A 22745-nucleotide genomic window follows, 5' to 3' on the forward strand; every position below is an offset into this window, starting at 1 on the left:
AGAGATCACAAGGCCATGCAGCAATACATACTTATACCCTATGGAGAGGACCAAGAGCTCCTACTGTGTAGCATTACTGTGGGGCTGCTAACACCGGAGTTCCTTGCTGTGCAGACTTGCCAGATTTTACCCACGGGTGTAACTGGTTCTAGAAGTCCCCGTGCTTAAGCAGGATATTGATGAAATGGAACGCTATCTGGGAGCTTTTGAAAGAAAGTGGAGGCAGTATGGAGGAATGAGGAAAAATTAAGGCAGATGTAGCACAGGACTGGAAGCGTTTGCCTTTTTTTGGTAATAGCTGCTTGTCCACATAGATATGATGCAGATGGCTGTCTGAGGTTTGCTAATACCTGATATCCTGGATAACACAGTAGTCAAACACAAATTGTTCTAGGCTACACGAGCTTCTCATGAAGCAGATGCATATCTGACATCAAGAACAGAAGTAGCCTAGAGGGGAAAAAGAAGACATTTGTTTAACTGTACACACACACACACACCCACACACCCCCCCAAACTTCTCTCGAAGTGTAAGATACTGAAAGCAAAGGACAGACAGACAACTGACATACAGCAAGGAGACAGCAGCATCCTCTGCTTGGAGATGAAACAGGACTTGTCAGCAGATTGTAAATAAATAAAGCTGAGCTCAGGACTAAGGCCACTTTATTGTCAGTGATTTCACAGGAAGCGTAAAGGTGACCGTTTGCCATGAACAAACAATTCCAGGGGAAACCAAGGAAGGATGGGTTATTCACCTCAGATGTGTTGCACACATGCTCCATGTGCCCACACATGCTCCATGTGCCCCAGACCGGAAATTTTTCCTTAGCAATGTCTGTCTGGTCCGTGCATGCGCCCCTGCTCTCCTCATGGTCTGGACCAAGAGAACAAAGGGGGCTGCCAGATCCTCCGCCATTTTGTTTCTTCTCTACTGCCAGTTCACAGGAAGGGAAAACCAGGCAGTGACAAAGAGCGCTATCCAACCCTCCTACACACCGGGCAACATAAACTCGCCTTTAAGAACTCAGGTTACCACAAAGCAGGCAACCCATCCTTCTGTGAGTGATTGTCGCTGTGTGTAGTGCGCTTCAGGTTGCTTCACAAGCTACATCTCTTTAAAGAAGATGGATGCCTGGAACCTTATGACACAATACACTGCAGAACTCCCCTGCCTAGAGAAACAGTTGCTTGCACCAGTGCATAATGCCTAGAAGTGGTGTGAACAGAACTCCAAGTCGCTGTCTGCTGATGTCAGTAAAAGGGACATCGCTAAAGGAAGCTATCGATGCTGCCTGAGCTCTAGTTGAGTGCACACTCATACCCTGCCTTTGAGGAGACATTCATCTCGTAGCAGAGAAGGATGCTCCCTGAGATCCATTTAGTGCCTGGGAGGAAATGACCTCTCCTTTCACACACTCTACGAATGACAGAGTCTAGGACAGTGGTTCTCTACCAGGAGTACATGTACCCCTGGGAGTACGCAGAGGTCTTCCACGGGGTACTCAACTCATCTAGATATTTGCCTAGTTTTATAACAGGCTACATAAAAAGCACTAGCGAAGTCCGTACAAACTAAAATTTCATACAGACAAAATGAGAACGTAAGCAGATTTTCAGTAATAGTGTGCTGTGACTCTTTTGGGTTTGAATGTCTGATTTTGTAAGCAAGTAGTTTGTAAGTGAGGTGAAACTTGGGGTATGCAAGACTAATCAGACTCCTGAAAGGGGTACAGTAGTCTGGAAAGATCTAGGAGACTTTTGAAAAGATTTTATTCTTTGTGGATAAGGCGTAAGAGGCCCATGCACATCCAGTGGAGTGTCACACCACCTCTTCCCTGCTGGAATAAGGTTTCGGGTAAAACACAGGTAGATGGGTGCTTTGGTTGATGTGAAAGTCCACCACCACCTTAGTGATGAACTTCAGATGTAGTCCCATAGATACCTTGTCCCAGTGGAAAACTGTGGGGGTGGGGAGGGGTTGGGGAGGTGGTCAGCTATGAGTGCACCTAGATCCCTGACTCTTCTGGCCATCATCATGACCAAAAATGCTACCTTCATAGAAAGAGATAGCAAGGAGCTGGATCCCAGGGGCTCCAGTGTTAACTTAGTAAGGGCTGATAAAACAAGGTCCAAGTCCCAGGCTGGTCCAAGTCTTGCCTTTGGATGGAAGACTTGAATCATACCCTCCAGTAAGCTGGTGGTGACTGGGTGGGAAAATAAAGCGTAGGTGTCTGCCAGTGGATGAAAGGCACTGATGGCTGCCAGTTTTACCCTGGGAGAGCTAACAGCAGTCCTGGACAAAAGTTAGTCCAGCGTGCCCGGAATCTCTGCCTGTAAGGGTGTAGTTCCTTGTCTGTTACATCACAATTTCAATCTTTCCCATTTTGCTTTGTAACCTTTCCTGGTAGAGTCCTATCTACCGCTGTATAGGACAGCCTGGACGTCAGCCAAACAGGCCTTTTCTAACTGCGTCATCCAAACAAATACCATACGCTCAGGTGAAACATGGCTGGGTTACGGTGGCAAGTCTGTCCTTCATCCTGGGTTAATAGCTGACACATCAGTGGAAGACAGAGAAGAGATTGGGCGGACAGCTGAAAAGCATGGAGGGTACCGGAACAGTCAGGCCCAACCCAGTGCTAGAAGGATGGCTTGCACCTTGTCTTGTCTGATCGTCTTCAACACCTGAGGTAAGAGGGAAAGCTGTGTGTGTTGATCCCAGGGCCCAGAAGGCCTGTACGACAACTCCCTCTGAAATACAAGTCTTTGCCCTGGTTCACATGGTACACAGATTTGTGGATGAGACACCCACACTCAAAACACCTCCCAGACAGGGGAGTTCTGCAGCTCCCACTTTTGTTCTGTGGAGAAATGTCTGCTCAGAGAATCCGCTAGGCTTTGTGGATCTCTGCTAGGTGCGCAGTGTCCAAGATCATCTGCCTGGGAATGCACCAGTTCCAAAGGGCAACGGCCTCCATACAAATCTGGAAGGAGTGCGCTCCTCCCTGCTTGTTGACGTAGGAGACCGCTGCCATGTTGTCTGATAACACCGTTCTGAACTTTAGGTGGTGGATGAACTTCTTCAGTTCCCTACATTCCAGAATGGGTCTTCATCACCCTGTCTTCTTGGGGATGAGATAGAACCTCAAGTAGAACTCCTTTCCCCTTGCTGTTGGAAGATACTAGTTCTAGCACCCCCAGTTGAAGGAGCAACTCTGCCTCCTGCTGAAGAATTGTCTTGTGAGGGATCCCTGAAAGAGAAGAGGATGGGGGAGGAGAGGGAAGAGAACTGGGTCGTGTACTCCAAGGTTAAACACTGGAATAAATTGCCTAGGGAGGTTGTGGAATCTCCATCTCTGGAGATATTTAAGAGTGGGTTACATAAATGTCTATCCAGGATGGTCCAGACAGTATTTGGTCCTGCCATGAGGGCAGGGGACTGGACTCGATGACCTCTCGAGGTCCCTTCCAGTCCTAGAATCTATGAAATGACTTCTAGTACCTTCTGTCTGTCATGATTTCCGTCCCAGTAGATAGAAAGTAGGAAAGTTGGTCCGCCAGCCCTCTCTATTCCCTTAATGCAGAACATGAGGAGAGCAGGGGTGTATGTGTGGACCACACTGACACCGCTAGGGAAAAATCTCCGGTCCTGGGAGCATGTGCAACCTGATGGGCACTACACATAGGGTCAATCAATTGAGAAACCAGAACTTGGATAGGGGTTTTGGGTGCACTTACTGGGCAGGGGCAGAGAAAAGCCCCAGAGATGAGGGTATGGCTGAGGTAGAGAGTGGAGAAGATAAATGGGGCCTTGTGCCAGGCCAGCTAGCATTCTCGTATGCACTGTCAGACTGATCCTGCAGACCAAACCAGTAAGAGCAGAAGAGCCACAGACAGAGGCAAAGTGCTGAGCACTCCAGGACTGGGCCTGCCACAACAGTGCATTGCTATACAGGAGGGAGGGCACAATCTCCTTCCTGCCCCATACAGATCTGACCTCTCTTAGCTCATAAAACTATACAAAATGGGGGCAAACTGATCTGGCTCTTTTGGAAATTCAGCTCCAGGACTGGATTTTGTTTCCTCTGAAGGCAACAAACACCATACGTTGACTACCTGCTCCGTGAAGTAGCAATTGTTCAGGTAGGTTTTTGGCCATTAGTTTCATAGTACAACAACATTGCATCCCACACTCTTGTACTGGCAGGCAGGGCAAAAAGCAAGGACTTGTCTATTTTCAAAACTCCCTCCATAAGGTCAACACTTCTGCCTCCTTCCAGCAAGACATACCCAACAAATGAGCAGGAAAGAGTGGAATCTTAGGTTGGCACGTCGTTTACATATGCCTTTATTACATGACTTTTCTTTTAGAAAATACGATGCATGACCCAAACTAATTTGTTCTTGGTTTGTGGCCAGTTACTAGTACTGGCACATGATTGTGCATTAAATGTTAAATCAAAAGGAGAGCGGTATCTTTTAAACCCCTTGGTTTTGAAGCACCACTTGAGCAGCATGCCAGAACCTCTTCTATAGAAAAGGCTTTATCAGCACCGTAATCCATCTGGCATTGATTAAGCAAACGGCAAACCAAGACCTGCATTTTCTGCTCAATTGTTTATTTTGTTACCTCACCCTGCCACTCCTCCAACCAGTTTGTCCATTGTATCCTCCTATCACATCCTGTGTCACCTAGACTGCAAGTTCTTCTTGGTCACTGGTCTGTAACGTGCCTAGGAACGCCTGGCCCTGGATCTTTGGCACTACTGTACTGAGCTGCAAATAAATAATAATCCAACTCTTCATGGCAGTCATTCCTCTCAGTTCTGCCTCCTCTCTTCCTCCCTTGGTTTAAAGAGGCCCTGCTGCTACTCTCAGGGTCCATTTTCCAGTCACATCTTCCTGCCTCTACTGATATTCCCAACCCATCCTCCCTCCACTCCAAGCTACCTCTGCATAATACTCCCACCTCCTCAATGGAGGAAAGTGTAATGTATCCTACTCCACCCAATCCTCCCACCTCCTCAACAGCTGCTCCACCCTAGCCTGGCTTTCACATCCCTACTCTCCTGCCACTTAGCCTCTCCCACCTCCTCTCACTCCATCCAACCCTGCTCTGCACTAGCCACCAACTCCAGGCTGGCCTTCCAGAGCCCTTGTGCCTCCTGGAACTGATCCCAAGCTTTTAGCTGTGGCTACACACTGCATATACCTTCTTCTGTATCCACCCATTCACCTCCAGTCTCAAGGGAGATTCCATGTTTTAAAAAGTTAATTTAGGAACAAGGGTTAATCTGAGGCCAGGATAACTCCCTAAGGAATCGGGGGGGGGGGGGGGGGGGGAAGGAAGTGTTTTCAACAATCAGTAACACCGACTAATACACAGTAGCCCCTCATCCATGATGGGTAGAGACACCTGGCATCAAACAGGTAACTAGTTCCTGGCTACATATTTGAAATACATTATAGAGCTGGAGCAAAGGAACAACAGAGGTACTGGTGGGGGGTGAAGGGGTGTATGTATGTGGGGGTGGGGGAGGAGGATGGACGGACACGGGACGGGACGGAAAATTTAATTATTCACCTTCCTACAGAAAGGGTCTTTGCCAAGCTCTGGATATTTTTATTTAGGGACATTAATTCATTCACTCAAGGACATCTTTAAAAGTGGCCTGAAATATCAGTAGGATTGATGCAGCAATGAAGTGGTGTTCATTGTGTACCTGAAGTTAACTGCTGGTGCTGCATGAGCTAACCATGCATGTTAAGAACAGCTGAGAAACACCACAAGCAAGGACAGTGACAGAAACCTTTAGTTCAGTAGGATCCAAATTCTGCCATAGGTCATCTCAGGCCATGTCTATACCACAGGCACTGTAGTGGCATAGCTATGGTGCCACAGCTATGCCGCTGTAACCCCATAGCATAGACACCCTGGAAGGGGTTTTGCCATCGCTGAAGGAACTCCACCTCCCCGAGTGATGGTAGCTGATTGATGGAAGCATTCTTCCAGGGACCTAACAGTGTCTACAGGAGGGGCTAGGTTGGCATAGCAACGGTGCTCAGGAATGTGGAGTTTCACACATCTGAGCGGTGTAGCTAAGTCAATTTAAGTTTTAAGTGTAGACCAAGCCTAAGGGTAGAATTTGACTACTGGACAAAGTTCTCTAGTATGAATTAGGACTAGGTCAAAGACAGCCCAAAGTCCATTTCAAGTGTAAACTCCAGTTTTGGTTTTCCTATTGCACAACTATAATTTATATTAAATCTTATAAATAAAATACCATATTTAAGAACTATAAAGTGCCTGGGTTATCTTTAAAGGCACAGTCTGTGGAGAAATATTATCAAGAAAGAGACAGATGGAACAGTCCCATTGCACCCATCTGCTCAGAAACCCCACGAAGTCACCAGGAGTCCTGCTCATGGAGCAGCTGCTGGATCAAGCCCAAAACAAGCAGTTTTCACAACCCCACCTGGTTATTTATATAGCCTTTGGGCATCCACAAACATACGCAAAAGTAAGGTTTCCATCTTAGAAATTTACACCTGAGTCCAAAAAAACCAAACCCTAGACTAGGAGCTGAGTAATTTAAGTCCAGCTGAAGCATCCAACTGAGCTACAGAAAGGAATGAAGGTGAGAGGGTGCCAGTGATAGTCATAGATATTGTCAGAGCCTGCAAATTAGGAGGTCTCTTATCACCTTAAGTTACACCTGGAATTCCCAATATTGTCACTGGGAACTGCATACACAGGGGAAATCTGCTCAAATACTTTATTTCGTGTGTGTGTGTGTATATACACACACACACACACACACACACACACAAAAATAAGTTGGTTGAATGCTGTGAAAAATGGCTGTTAACAGTTTGGAATTCATTTATATATTTGAACCTAAAAGCAACCAGCAATTTACAGTCCCAAACTCTTTAGTCACAGATTTACCTCATTTTCCTCTTCTGACATTTTAGTGGAATTATCAGGCGATTTTACAGGCTTCTGGTTACTAGGTCCATTTGTCTCCTCTTTGCCATGTTCTGCTTCCCACTCTTGTAGAACTTCATCTATGTTGAAACGACGCCGGTAACTTACAAAAAAATGTTTCACTTGCACCACAGATTTATTTCCAATCACATCAGAGATTGCCTGGAAATCTCGGCCATACTTCCTGATTGCTGAAAACGGAAGAAGTAGAATTATATAAACAGTGACAACAGCTAGAGATGGGCATGAGCCACAATACAAGGATCCAATGCTGAATTTCCCCAAGGTTTGGGCCATCTCTGGTTACACCACCAAGAAAGATGGTACAAAGTTAGGAGCGGAGAAAGAGAGAGGCAGAGTTGTATATAAAAAGGAGTCATGTAGGATGAGCCAAACCAGAAGTCCTAAACCCACCAAATCTACCTGTAAGTTTCATGTACAAGCAGCCTGGCAGTGACTGCACTAAGAGTGTCACTGTCTAGAAGCAGGTGAGTGATCTGTTTGCCCAAATGAACAGGGCATGCCATGCATCATAAAAGGGAAGGAGTGTTAACCCCTCTTTCTTTGGCAACAATATATAGTAATGTCAAGATTTTTTCCATTAGCCACCGAAGGAGAAATCCCAGCTTGACGTGCAATAGGGTTCAATTGTACGTCACCTGCTGAAGTAGGAAAGATTTATAGTTCCATACCTTGCACAGCAAGAAGCTGCTCATCTGTGGTCCAACGTGCATTAAATTTCTGAACAACCTAGGTGTCAAACAAAGTAATTCACTGATTCCATAGTTAACTGTTAACATGACACAGAAGTGTGGGGCTTGGTCCATGCTCTGAGTACAGGACTGGGAGTTAGGAGTTTCTCTTTTTATTCACTGGCATTGCCCACCAACTCCCTCTGTGATCTCAGTCAAGTTTCTTATACCCTGATTATTAGAGGTGCCAAGTACCCAGATCTCCCATTAACTATGATGGAAATTGTGGGTGCTCAGCAGTTCTGACAGTCACACCACTAACTTCTCTGGCCAATCCCCCAATCTGTGGAATGGGCTAATAATTACCTCTCTCAGAAGGGTGTTACGACAACACTCTGAAACGAATATGGTGAGTGCGAAGTATTATCAGCAATCTGAATGTTTACATTTGAGACAAGTTTTACAACCAGCCAAATACAGATTGAAAACTATCTACTGTTACCCTCTTCCACCCTCCCCTCCCGCAAAGACCAATTACTGTTAGATTGGTCTCAGGGTTAGTTGGCAGTAGATAGAATGATTGTATCTACATAGTGCCAGCTCTGACATTTAAGCAAGAATTAGGACTTGCTATTGGGAAATGCAGAAGAGATGCATACATAGCAGTATGTGAACTGGCATACCTCTGGAAGTCTGTATTGTTCTATTCCACCTTCAAGTTTTTCTTTGAGAGCGCTATTTGTCTGCTTGATATTTTGAATCTGGCGGGGGGGAAAAAATGGAGCAGTGACTTTAAGCAAGGATAAAAATGTTTCAACAAGCCCTGTACCAGCCGCCCAGGCGAACACCCTACCAGCTTGACTTTGCAGTTCTCCCTGCATCCTCTTTTTATGAAAGGAGATTCTCATCTGTACCCCAAGTACAAGAAACATCTGGTGCGATTATTAAATCTATTTACACTGTAAGCTCTTTGGACAGGGTCTGTTTCTTATTCTATGTTTGTACAGCCCAGCACAATGGGACCCCATCCTCTGTTAGCCCTCGGTACTACCTTAAAACAATAACAAACACAATAGTAATTCAAAGCTAACAATGTCTATAGTAGTTTGAAATGGACCTGAACCGTCTCTAAATTCTGAAGTAAAGGGAGCATTCAGATCTAGGACATAGGCAAAAGGACTAAACCCAGGATGCGATTCAGTAGCACTTCTGTCTTGGCTATTAGCTGTTCAGAGAACATTTGCCATTAATCAGTTTAAGACTGATCTACTGGCAGTGCAGAAATATGTGGGGAAGCTTGCCCAGTGCCTGCCTGCAGAAAGCACATGTCAAACCACAGGAGAATCTCAGCTTTGCATTTTGGGCTGATGCCAAAACTTACAAAAGGTGACGGTCCAATCAAAAAAACTAAACAAAAACCCCACCGTCTCCCCTGAGGCACACGCTCCACAGACTCAGAGTGAAGAATTGTGTGTTTGCCCAATGCAGAGTTCAGCTCCATCAGGGCTTCCTGTTTGCCAGCATGCAGGGGTGGGGGGACTGAAGAGATGCAACAGGGCTGTGGGAGATGCCACAGAACAGATCTATAGCCAGAAGTGGAGAGTGGCTCTGGCTATTCCAAAGGTGACATGAGAAAAACGTGAAGAAAACTAAATATGGTAGATGCAAAGCAGTTACTGTTGGAAAATACTCAACCCAAAGCAAAATTCAAGTTCAAAAATATGAGCAACACCAGGTTACAAGACAGACGAAGGGCTCACAAACTCTTTGGATCAAACTGAACTATTTCTTGCTGCTTTGCAACTACAAAACTAGATTTAAACAGTACTGGGCTAATTCACTTTGGTAGGCTGTCAGCTTGTTAATTAAGCCACATCCTGTTGTAAGCCATCACAGCCATGCTATAAATCCCCAGTAACAACCCATGTGATGACCGACAGCAGCACCTTTAAATTTATCAGATGACAAATCTACTCCTGAGCTGTCTTTGGCATGGTTCCTACCTGTCGCTTGATTGAGACCAATTCCATATCCAGTTGTCTGAGCACAGTGGTAGCAGCAGTGGCGTTGGCAGAAACGGCCTCCACGTCCTCTTGAGAAAGGAACATTCCTTTGGGAGGTTTCCTCTTTGCTCTGTTTTTAGCCTGGGTACTGTGCTTCTCCTTCTTCAGCGGAGGCATTGTCTCAGGTGGCGGCACCTGGGAAGCAGACATTTTACACAAACTGTTCTCAAAAGTAAGACGGACTCTCACTGAGACTGAAGTCAATGGGGTTGAGGCTCTTTCGTCACAAAGATGCCTTTGAAAATTACATCTCATCCTTCAGTTCTGGTGGAAAACAGAGTAAGTTGCAAAGTAACAGGAATTAAATCCTTTGTGTGATAGCATCATGCTATGGGGCACTATGATCACAAATAAATGATGCTACATTAATCTTTTCTACACAACAACACAGTCTCTTTCCAGGTACAGGTATTTCTGTTGCTTTTTTAGTTGGCTTCCATTTCTGGTACAGGTGCCTAATCATCAGTTAAATGTCATGGCCAGGCCTCAATATGTCAGTTTAATTCATTCCCAAAAGGAAATTCAATTTGATGGGGTGAGGGTGGGTGAACACAACGTAAGAGTTTATGGAGCAATTTCCTATGTGCCAGACACTGGGAAAAAACAAACACAACCCAATTTAAGACTGAACACGAGGGTTGAGGTGACTGCAAAGTAATTCTTAAGAACAATAATTGTAAGGAATTTTTACTCACTTTATTTTAGTACAGTGCTGACAAACAGAAGTTCCATTAGAAAGATACAGAGTTCTGCCTGTCTGAGGAATTCAAACTAGAAAGATCTCTTTTCCGGTGAAGGAGGGAGAGGGGGAGTAGGATGGTAGCATGGGGAAGGGGAATATATTTCACACACATTAACCTCACATTTCTATAAAGAATTAGCTACCAAGATGATCAATCTATTTTGACCCAAAAAAGCTATAAATATTTCCCCACCTGTGTCTATAATCAGAGATATCTTCTGGCAAACCACTAATTTTTCTAACCATTTCAGCAGTTTATTACATGGAAAAGTCATTTTATTACCCCTCACACTTCCCTCAAAAAGCACATTTGAATCTCTTTAATATCACCTCCAAAAAAGATCATATGTTAACTTGCCAAAAAAAAAAAAATTCCTCCATCCTAAGATTAAAGTTGTTGTATAGGGGCTGGAATAGTGCCAAGAACATAAACAAACAAACAAAAAAATGAAATGAGACAGAAGAGGACCCAAAATTGCATTCCTGTATTTGCTCATCTGCAAGTTAAAATACTGGATATGTGTCTGGTTAGTGACACCTTATAACTGCAAATCAGGAAGAAAGTTTCCTCATGCTGTGCAGTGTTCATTTGCTAATTAGAAATCTTTAAACACTGAACACATATGCATGAAGGCACACAGAGTGAGGATCCAAATCCATCAGGCCCTAAGCACCTAAGCCAGCCCAGGAGCAAGAAGCTATTCTGCTTAGGAAATCTGCCTACAACAGATCTCCTTGCACAGGGGGCGGGGGAGAATAGCAGAAACACACTGCAATAGCCAGACAGATTTAATGATGGACCAGTGAGGCAAGTTTTGCATTCAGCTTTAGAAGTGAGAGCTTTGATAACTAAGTCAGCTAAATAGTTTGAAGTGAATTAGAGGTTTCAGATTGGCGAGTATTTCATCTACACACAGAAATTCACAGGCCTGTGCATGAGTCTAGTACAATGGACTCAAGCTACAGGATGACAACACCCAGCACCAGCAGAGTGAATCTCCCATGAGGCTGAACATCAAATGTATATTCCTTTGTAAGTGTAAGCAACTTCAGATTGTTATTCTACTGAGTTCACAGAATATGCAGCTGCTCTTTATTATGGACAAGAAGTCAGAGCTCTAGCAGAATAGCTTTTGACAGCTCCAAGCACATTGAGACCCTTAGTATATTGTGCAGGCTTTGAGAATGTAAAGATCTAACCTATCTTGGAAAAGTTGCTTTGCTGGCCCTAGGTATATCTTTGTAGAATTCAATCAACTTAAAAACCCACAGAAGAGAATCTGGATGTCAATATGGAGATCGGCAGTGCTTACATACTGTCACAGATGTACACAACTGTTCATAGATATCAGACAAGGTCTCTATACCAAGGCTGAGGATTTAAATTGAAAAAAAGTAAAGCTATCTCATACCACTTAAAAAGCAAAGAAAATGAGACATTAACTGACTCCAAGAAAGGGGAGGAGTTAAGAAAAACAGTTACAGTTTCATCTGTTGTTCTTTAAGATGTGTGGCTCATGTTCATTCCATTCTAGGTGTGCGTGTGCCCACGTACGCGGTCGTCAGAGATTTTTGCCTTAGTGATATCCGGAAGGCCGGCTGTGCCGCCCCCTTGAGTGCTGCGTTCATGCGTCAGTACATCAGTGCCACCGGCCCTAAGCTCTCTCAGTTCATTCTTGCTGGCAACTCCGACACAGGAGCAAGAGGGCGGGTAATGGAATGGACATGAGTAACACATCTCGAAGAACAACGGTTACAAAAGGTAGGTAACCGTTTTTTCTTCCTCCAGTGCTTGCTCATGTCGATTCCATTCTAGGTGACCCACAAGCAGTGTCAATGGAGGTGGGCTTGGAGTTCACAGTCTTGCAGCGTGCAGCACTGTTCTGCCAAAGCCAGCATCGCCCCATGCCATCAAGTGCAACGCCGCCAGGTTTGGTTGCAGAAGACTGCTGTGGTTCTGGGACAGCAGGTCTGGCCAGAGAGACAGCCGCAGCAAGGCTGCTACCGAAAGGTCCAGCTGCATGCCGAACCAGTGTTGGTGAGGCCACTTACGGGCTATCAGGATAACCTTCGCCCTGTCCTGTTTGATCTTCATGAGGACTCTGTGGATCAAGGGCACTGGCGGGAAGGCGTACATCAGGGTCCCCAACCACGGGAGCAGGAAAGCGTCTGACAGGGAACCCCTGTCCATCCCCCCGGAGTGAACACCTGACATTTCCTGTTCTGACGGGATGCGAACGAGTCCATCTGGCGAGTCCCTCACTGTTGGAAGATAACACTGACCGCCTCTGGATGGAGCAACCACTCATGGCAAGATGAGAAGGTCCTACTGAGGCGATCTGCAAACACGTTCCTGGTCCCAGGCAAATACATTGCTATCCGATGAATGGCCTGCTGCACACAAAAATCCCAAAGGTGGAGAACTTCTTGGCAAAGGGCTGACAACCTGGTTCCGCCCTGTCTGTTGATGTAATACATCGCGGTGGTATTATCTGTAAGGACCTGAACCACCTTGCCCCTCAGGTGGGGCAAGAAAGCCTGGCAGGCCTGGCAAACCGCTTTGAGCTCCCTGATGTTGATATGGAGGGCCAGATCGTCTTGCAGGCAGTGGCCCTGGGTGCTGAGCTCGCCCTGGTGGGCTCCCCACCCCAGGTCTGAAGCATCAGAGACCAGGGTCAGCGACAAGGCCGCAAAGGGAACTCCCTGCAACACCAACCCGGGGTTCATCCATCAATCTAGGGACAATAGGATGTGATCCGGCACCCTGACTATCCGGTCTAGGTCATGCCTATTGGGGATGTAAACTGACGCCAGCCATGCTTGCAGAGGCAAGAGATGAAGCTGGACATGACTGACCACGTATGTACAGGCGGCTATGTGGCCCAACAACCGCAGCAGGTGTGAGCCATGGTGAGCAGGTGGTTCTCCACATGGGAGATCAGGTCCGACATGGCCTGAAAACGCACCTCCGTAAGGAAGGCTCTGGCTCGCGTGGAGTCAAGAACCACCCTAATGAATTCTATTCATTGGACTTGCCTTAAGGTGGATTTTTTCTTGTTTACCAACAGACCTAGGTCACGGCAGATGGAACGCACTAGAACGAGGCTTCTCTGCACTTGCTCCCGAGACGTGCCCTTGATGAGCCAATTGTCGACATACGGGAAGACCTGGACCCCTCGACGTCTCAGGTAAGTGGCCACTGGTGCCATACATTTTGTGAAGACCCTTGGGGCCAATGAGAGGCCAAAGGACAGTGCCGTGAATTGGAAATGGCATCCCCCACTATGAAACGGAGGAAATGTTTATGACCTTGGATTATGGAAATGTGTCCTTCAAGTTGAGGGTGGTGTATGGATCCGAGGAGAGGATGATGGAGGCCAGGGAGACCATCCGAAACTTCAACTTCTTGAGGCATCGCAGATCCAGAATGGGTCCGAGGCCCCCTTTTGCTTTCAGGATTAGGAAATAATGGGAGTAGAACCCCTTCACTGACATGTCCTGAGGGACCTCCTCCACCACTCCTAGGTTCAGGAGGTTCTCAACCCTCTTGAATGAGGAGTTGCTCATGAGACGGGTCCCTGAAGAGGGACGGGAAAGACGGGGTTGGGAGGGAAGGGCAGCCGAAAACTTTAGGGTGTAGCTGGACTCTATGTCCAGCACTCAGCGGTCCAAGGTGACCCACGACCAGGCCGAATGGTAGGGACGAAAACAGTCGAGAAAAGAACAGGGTGCATTCTGGGAGTTGACTGGGGGGGGAGGGGTCACTCTCAAAATGAGTGCTTCTGGCGCCCAGGATGCTTTGCTGGGCCAGACTGTGTGGGTAAGCGGGAGGAGAAAGGGTGGCGGTGGTTGAAACTATCCCTTCTCCTTGCAGACCCCATACGAGGCTGCCAAGGCCTTGATAGCAGGGATGGCCAGAACTGCTTCTGTGCAGACTGCGGCGTGTGCATGCCCAGCAAGCAAAGGGTGGCCTGAGTGTCCTTTAACCCATGCAGCCTCACACCAGGGTGCTGTATTCTTGGGCAAACCCTGCGGGAGAGACACCTTGAACTTATGGAGGGAGTCCCATAAGTTAAAATTGTATCTGCCTAGGAGGGCCTGATGGTTCGCCACCGAGGAATTGTAGGCTGTCAGTTGAATAAATTTTCCTCCCAAACAAGTCCAGTCTTTTGGCCTCTTTGTTTTGGGAGCTGCGCTGGTATGCCCCTGCTTGTCTTTTTCATTGGCCGCAGAGACAACCAGTGAGCCCGGGTGAGGGTGGGTAAAGAGATACTCGAACCCTTTGAAAGTGGGAGGGATGGACGACTGGGTTTGCCAGAGGGCCTTGGCAATGTTGAGGACTCCGTCATGCACTGGTAGTGCGACACGGGCAGGGGCAGAGGTTGAGAGGGCGTGGAACAAGATATCCGCCTGCTTGGCCATCTCCACCTCTAGACCCAAGTTCTCAGCCACCCATCGAAGCAGGGCCTGGTGTTCTTTAAAATCGTCTGGCGAGCTGGTCCTCGAGGGTCCTGCGACCGTCTCGTCCGGGGACGAAAAAGACGACTGTGCCACCGGGGGAGGCCCTGGGGCATCGTCCACCGCAGGGAAAGGAGGTTTGGGGGGGGGGGTGTGGCAGTCTCCTCTGCCTTGACCTCCGAGCATGCTTCATGCACCGAGCCCAGTGTCAGTGACGACAACTGTTGCTTCGAGGCGGCAGCAGATGAATGGTGCGAAGGGGACACTGCCATGACCGGCATGCACCAATAAGGCCACTGAGCTGGCCACTGGCCGTGCTGCCAAGGCAGTGCCGTCCAGGTCGACACAGCCTCAGGTGCCCAATCGTGCCAGTGGAGTCTGTGCGAGGGCCTGAACTGCCCTTCTGTGCCAGAGGAATCCCCTTCCGGTGACCACGGTGGAGCCGTTGATGCCAGAGTCTGCTTGCTGACCGTCGCCGCTGGAGACTGGTGCCCAGAGTGAGAAGATTGGTGCTGGTATCAAGCGCACCGGTGCTGGGAGGACTGGTGACATGACGAGGAGAGCTCCCATGGGGCAAGTGACCGAGATCTGCGTCGAGAGGACGACCAGTGGGAGGGCGAATGATGCCAGTAGTACGGAGACCGGCGCCTCCTGCTAGGCAATTCGCGTTGAGACAGTGGGGACCGCGAACGTGGTGCCGGTGACCGAGGACGAGCCCCAGAGGATCTGCGCTACGACTCTGGGGATCTGCGGCGGGGAGGTGGAGAGCACTGTCTTCTCTCGGGGGATCGGCAGCGCTCCACTGCCCCCGAGCGCTCTTGGAGACTGGCTTTCCCTCATGGGGAGCCTTTGCCATTTCCTGCAGCACGTGCAGTGTCGGTGCCGCAGGCAGAAGCATATGCTCTCTCGGTGCCGGGGGAGCTGGGGAAGGCGTCTGTGCCATCAGCGGGTTGGGTCCCATATCGCTCCTGGGAGTTTGTGGTGGACCTTTTAAGGGGCTAAGGGCCCCGATCGGGGAGGCACGCACATGTAGTTCCGGAGTGGCCAGTTGGCCTGAACTGAGTCCCTTGCCCGATGACCTGTGGCCTTTCTTGCCTGGAGCCATCCTAGTTTTCTTTTTGGGCACCGGTGCTGGGAAGCGGTGCCGGGTGGAGCCCGGTGCCAGGGGTGTACTGCGTACCAAGGCACTAGGTGAGTCTTGGCGGGATGGCTCGCAAGCCGGGAGAAGGGCAGACTCCGTGAGGAGAGCCCGCAAATGAATATCCCACTCCTTTTGAATTCTGGGCTGAAAGTTTTCACAAATATGGCACTTGTCCTTCACATGTGATTCTCCCAAGCACTTGAGGCAGCTACTATGGGGGTCACTTACAGGCATAGACCTGTTCAGTCTGCACAGGGCTTAAAACCGGGAGATCGGGGCATGCCCCGCCTCAAGCGAAGTCCTTGCTGGGACTCTAACGTCTAACTACTAACTACACTTAACAACTACTATAAACAAACTATTTACAAGGCCCTAAGGCTCGAAGTCAATAGAAACGAAACTGCAAGCCCTTGCTATGCAAGGAAAGGCGCTCCGACTAACCACCATGGGCGGTAAGGAGGAACTGATATACCGACCCATGAGCGTGGCACTCAAGGGGGTACCACTGCCGACCCTACAGATACTCTAAGGCAAAAAACTCTGATGACCGCACACCTAGAATGGAATCTACATGAGCAAGCACTCGAAGAAGCAGCAGCTCTTAATCACTAATTCTGTGTGATGAAGTTATGATTATGAGAAAGCCTCAATCATTTCACAGTTAAACTGAAAAAGAAAGAAAGTATAATAAGGAAGCTCCCCATCTCCTCCTGAAAAAGGAAACACTAAGACCAAGCATTTTTGAGAGCCCTCCAACCCCCTCTCCAAGTTGTATGGCCCACAGAAATCCCCGTATTGCCTAAGAAGTCATACAGAGAACTCTGAGCTGACAAATATTTTTTTGTTTGGGTTTTGGGAATGGGGTGGAGGGATGATTCACTGCGATTACAAACCTGACCAACTCACTGCAGAAGTGCAATGATGAAGAACAAAAACATATCCACCTTCTGGACTGTTCTGCTCTCTCTCTCTCTCACACACACACACAAAGTATTTTGGATTCAATCAGCCCTCAGGCTCGAGTACTGCAATATCAAACCTAATTAACGCTGCACAGGCTATGCAGATTGTAAAGGAGAATAAAATGAAGCTGGCAGTCACTTTCCAGTGACAAGCCCTCAGAAGGCTGCTTGTCATTGCACATAGAGAGAGTGACTGATTGTGCTTGGTGAGCTTTTTTGGGGAGGGTGGGAGGGTAAAAGAGAGTGGTGGCACAGATTATCTGAATTAGAGAGTGAGAAATAAATAGGATATATAATCCCATGTAAAATACTTTGCTACAAAAGGGACCTGAACCCCAAAATTGTGACCATCTGTTTCCTTTTGGAACACATGTAGATACAAATGAACTTTGACTTCCACCATGCACAGCTAGATCTGTAAGAAGCCAATAGTAATCCAATGTTTTAGATGGGTGAGTAGAAATAAAAAATGAATAGTAAAAGCTCTCTTTTAGATTCAGAGTTTCTCAAAGAAAATTTCAGTTTGAAATCTTAAATCACTCAAAAAACTGCTTATTATCCCTTATTTATTTTTTATGAACAGATAATACTAAAGATTCACAAACAGCAGAAAATGGAAATGGGGGGTGTAAAGAAAGAAACTCTTATTCACTAATTCTGTGTGATGAAGTTAGGATTAGGAGAAAGCCTCAATCGTTTTACAGCTAAACTGAAAATGAAAGAAAGTATAATAAGGAAGCTCCGCCACAGTGTACAAGATGATCAATTGGGTAAAAGAGATTTTATTGCAACAACGGGGAATTTTGTCTAGTTAAGTATTTACTTCTTTAAAAGACAAAACAGTGTAAGTATGTGCACAGGATATGTAGGAACTAATGTACAGTAAATATATTATCAGAGTTCATCCTTTATACAAGATTGCTTTAGAAGTGACATGAACTGTATGCAAAATTAAGATTTTTGTCTTGCTCAGCCCCAGTTAAAGGGTTTGCTAAACATAACCCATAAATACCTCTTTCCAATCCCTGTTTAAAAATTATTTGGAACAAAACCAAAACTCTGTCAAGGTATTTTCCAGACATTTTCCAATTTTAACACTGATGTATGCCACCATCTTTGATAGTTCAAAGTCACGTCTTTCCTCTTTATACACTGCTTTGTTACTATAGGACCGCCCTCCATGAGTGCCAAAGCTTGTAACCGGACTCCTTGTTGTTTTTGTGGATACAGACTAACACGGCTACCCCGATACTTGAAAGCTTGTAACATTAGTTTGAGGTATATCCCTGGCACATTTGTTTAGAAAAATAACAAAGAATCCCATAGACTTTGCAGACGCAATACAAGTCAAATTTAAGTAAAATGAATAAACCCATTCCCTTTGATATAATTTAAGATACAGGGAAACTCTATTTCTTAAATCTTAACCATCATTTCTCATTCTGAATGTTTGGATCGTGCAACAGGCAGCTGCAAAAAACCACATTTACTTCAGTGGAAATGTGTGTGGGTGCTGGGATCAGCCCACATGGATACAGTTACACAATCACAGCCTTCATTTGTATCCGAAGGCCCCAGGCAGCTAGGGTGAGTTCTGCTGTATACTGCAGTGCCTCCTTTTGTCCCGGTACGGACTCAAGTACCACAGTCCTTATACGTGCTATTTCTGAAGGAGACAGGCTGACTACCTCTTGCCAAGAGCAGTCAGTGCAGTTCTACTGACTTCAGCAGACTTGCACCTATTACACCACTGGTGAGTCAGGCCTGCATCACCTAATCACACAAAGCTCCTACACCGTGGGACTTGTGGACGTTACAAGAACATAGCTTTCCATAAAAGTAAATGTCAATTTTCCAGTTCACACCCAGCCCTGTTCCAATGAAAGTCAATCGGAATGTTGTCACTTCAACGCGCTCAAGAGCAGGCCCCTTCTGGATGGATAGGCTATACAGAAAATGCCCGCAAGGACTGAGAGCTTAAGTTAACTTCAACCTGATGTGTCTTGACTATAATGTTATTTTTCTACTAGGGAGGAAAAGAAGTCTTTTATTAGGTCACTTAATTCCCCTAACAGTTATTTTAATAAAACAGGTAACATCAAAAGAACTGGCATGTAGCAGTTAGCGTATGTTCCAACCCTGATTACATTAAAAACATGTTAACTATTTTCTCCCTCCAACTCCCTGTTAAAACACTATGGGCTAAATTTTCAAAGGTAACATCTACCCTCCTCCCTGCCCCCCAAATTCACAAACAAGGATTCAGGGGGAGACTGTTGTGTTGCCCATACACAAAATTTCAGTAGCCAGGTCAAGGCCCCTTTGGAAAGGGGAAGGGAACATTCACAGCCACACAAACTTTCTCCTTTGAAGTCACTCAAAGTCTTGGCATTCACTTCAAATGGGATCAAGGATTTTGACTACTAGTTACTCTAATCAGAATTGTGAGTCACTATTATTGCTGTGCTGAATGTCAACTACGCACAAGCACAAATAAAACTGGGCACTGTCAGATCCTCTGTGGCACAACAGAATAGTTCACAGCAACAGGTGAAAACTTTCATTAGCCTTCAGTACAGTATTAGGGAAAAAACTACCTACCTCTTTTTTGCTCTCCTTGTTTTGTTCAACTTCAATATCAACAGGGTTAGTTCCATTTGTTTCCTCCATTTCATCCTCACTGAAAGAAAAAAGCAAGGCATGACCATATTACTATGAGAATTTCTATTTCTCTACAATAGTCTGCTGGAAGTCAGGCATGGATGGAACATTCAATCCAATGGCTTTTCTTTTTGGTGAATTTTAAAGTCAATTACCTCTTTAAAATAACCACATTAGGGACCATGCATTTAAAAGCTTTTACATAAACTCTTCTGTGGTATATCTGGGCAAAATGAAGTCTGTTCACCCTCAAAGGCAAAAATAAAATTAAAAAACAAGTCAAATTCTCTGGCTGTTAGAGTCAAAGAGAACTAGCTGAATATTTTTTTAACTTCAAGCAAACTCAGACAAACAAGGATATAGAATTAGAGCAAACAGCTTTAATGTGGATTTCATACATTTAATTAAAAATCTTAAATGTAACAAAAGCCACATGCACAATTAGTTCTCCCAGGGATTTTAAAAAAACCAACAACAACAACAAAACACACACAGAGACATGTTTAGCACTCCCATAATCTCATCTTTAATTCCTCCCTTAGTGGGGAAAAAAAAAGAAAAGAAAAGAAAACCATATTCTATCAAGTACTGAATAATAATAATAAGCAGCATCAAATTGGGGCCATACTGAATGTGACCTTGGAACACCTAGCCAGTTTAAATTTTACTGGAATTCTAATTTAGTGTTTGACTACCATTCACATTAAGGTATACTTCCATGTATGGTTTAGAATTAGTGTACCGTACATTGCTGAAGTTAATTGCTCCGCTTTTTATGATGTTCCCAGAGTGCAAGGATAAGATTATTTGGGCTATGTTTATTTTAAAAAGGACACATGCAGGTTTCACTGGTCCCATAAAATCCAGCAACCCATTAAGTTAGCCAAGTTGTAGACCACCTAGCCTCCCAGCAATTATAGTCTTGATTCAGCAAGACACTTATGTACATGGTGTACACATGATGAAGAAGAAGTCAGAAGTCAGTATTTAGTCAGCATTGTATGACATTTAGAAGCATTATATTCTACATACCCTCTTAAAATTCCAGAGTACACTGTCTGCACAGTCCACAAGTCATTTATTCACCATTTAGGTTTCAGTTTTTATTTGCTTTATTATTTTAAATTATAAACCAAGTGAAGAGTATGAACAAGACACGTGCACCTGTTCTGTCACTGAGGGACACATTTTAAGGTGGCATTAACGGTCTCCATTTGCAGTCACTTGTGCAAACCTTCCTTTTCCTCTAAGCTGCACGCTTTTCTGTACAAAACTGATTCCCAAGCTAGTCTGTGCATGCAAATTCTGTCACTTCTAGGCGCAGAAGACTGCATGTACAGAGTCCCATGCACACAAATAAGAGAACAGGTTTTGAAAACCGAGTCCCATGTTTGTTTGTGGTTATTTTAAGTGATTTTAGTGCTGCTGAAAGATGCCTTGGGAATTCCTCTGTTTAGTCACAGAACACATTCAGCGACAGGGCAAGATTCCTCTAACTGCCCCTTTAATTAGCCTTAACTATAAAGGGCAAGAGTGCAATTTTACCTCCACACTGATTCAGTTTTTGGTGTCTGCTGAGACCAACACCAAAAGGTGCCAACTGTGCTGGAAGTTTGTGTCTAGAGGGTCACATAACTACTACGAACTAGATTGAGACCACTAAACCTAACCCATTTTGCAGAGGTTTATTACAGTCATTACTTAACCTAAGCACAATTTAATCCACAAGTGAACAGGCCTGGAACACAAACTAGCTTTAGAATTCACACATTCTAGCCTCAGGCTCAAATGACAGCACTGCTCTCCTCCCTGCCCCACAAAGAGAGAGACATTCCATAATTTTTTTCCTGCAATTGTTCTACTTGGCCATTTGATTTTTAACTAAGTTAAAAACCTTCCAATCATTCTTTAGCTTGCTAAATATGGAAAGCAAACACCATGGCTTGGTCGACACCTAAAACTTAAGTCAATGTAGCTATGTCGGTCAGGGATGTGAATAAGTCACATTCCTGACCGATGTATCTTTGCCAACCTATCCCCGGATGGAGATGTAGCTAAATCAATGGATGAATGTTTCCATCAACTTAGCTTCTGTCATTCAGGGTGGTGGTTTTCCCTATACTGATGCGGGGGTGGGAGGGGGGGGAAATCAAAACAAAAACCTTCCACCAGCTTAGGCTGCGTCTACACTACCGGGTTATGCCAGCATAGCAACGCTGACGTAGCTAACCTGATGTAGTTTCCATAGTGTAGACATACTCTAAGTATCTCTGCTCCTGTTGCTTCTCTCAAGGGCTTTGAAATTCAGAAATGGAGCAGCCCATCCACTCGCTCTCCACGGAGTTTATAGCACCTTAGATACACCATCTATAAAAGACTATACTATAAAGATATTTCTGGGTGGCAGTAATTTCAGTGTGGTTTACAAGTACAGAAAAAAAATGCAGATGCAGCCTTTTTGAATACTAAACTATATAGTATGAACTAAAAACAAGCGCTCCTTTTAGGAAATGCAATTATTTTTCCACTGAATAAAGTTAATAAATAAAATCATTTGGGGAATGGAGAAAGAACAGTATGAAAGGGAGGCAGAGATAAAGGAAAGCCAAGCAAGTAAGGGATTAGTTGGATGGTGGTGGTGTTCTTTGAGCCCACTCTCTTCCTTCTAATTAAGCAGATGTGGTGAATCCAGCTGGAAGATGAAGACAGTCTTGCTGGCTCATTGTTGCAGTGTGGTTCAATAAACTCCACCATGGGAATGGCCCTCTTCCTATAGGGATCTCCTATTTGAGGCACAGGAGCTAGGGTCCGGGCTAAGCAGTCATGAAATAGGAGCCGTTTGATGGGAGGCATGTGCAGAGCATTTCCAGCTTGTGACAGATATCTCCTTTCCTGGGATGTGGCTCTAAGAGAAGTTCTGACTCTACAAATGTCTAGATTGCGTTTTAGAGTTGGTTGGGAAAAGCACCTGTTCACAAGGACAAGAAACATCTGGAGCATGGCAAAAGCACCACTGCTATGTAGAGAGGGGAAAG

At 45.6% G+C, this 22745-nt stretch overlaps 1 protein-coding gene across 1 annotated transcript in view; it reads right to left on the reverse strand.

The window, feature by feature from the left end:
• Positions 1–408: 408 nt before the first annotated feature.
• The window catches only part of RCOR1 (REST corepressor 1), a 118463-nt gene continuing 96126 nt past the window's right edge, over positions 409–22745 (reverse strand). Inside the window, exons 7-12 of the mRNA XM_065403744.1 lie at positions 19651–19729; positions 9687–9881; positions 8367–8444; positions 7684–7741; positions 6953–7182; positions 409–450 (exon numbers count right to left, since the gene is read on the reverse strand). Of these exons, the coding sequence (XP_065259816.1) occupies positions 409–450; positions 6953–7182; positions 7684–7741; positions 8367–8444; positions 9687–9881; positions 19651–19729 (682 nt within the window). The remainder of the gene's footprint in view (positions 451–6952; positions 7183–7683; positions 7742–8366; positions 8445–9686; positions 9882–19650; positions 19730–22745) is intronic.

The sequence above is a fragment of the Emys orbicularis genome, chromosome 4 (genome assembly GCF_028017835.1).
Source record: "Emys orbicularis isolate rEmyOrb1 chromosome 4, rEmyOrb1.hap1, whole genome shotgun sequence".
Classification (NCBI taxonomy): Eukaryota; Metazoa; Chordata; order Testudines; family Emydidae; genus Emys; species Emys orbicularis.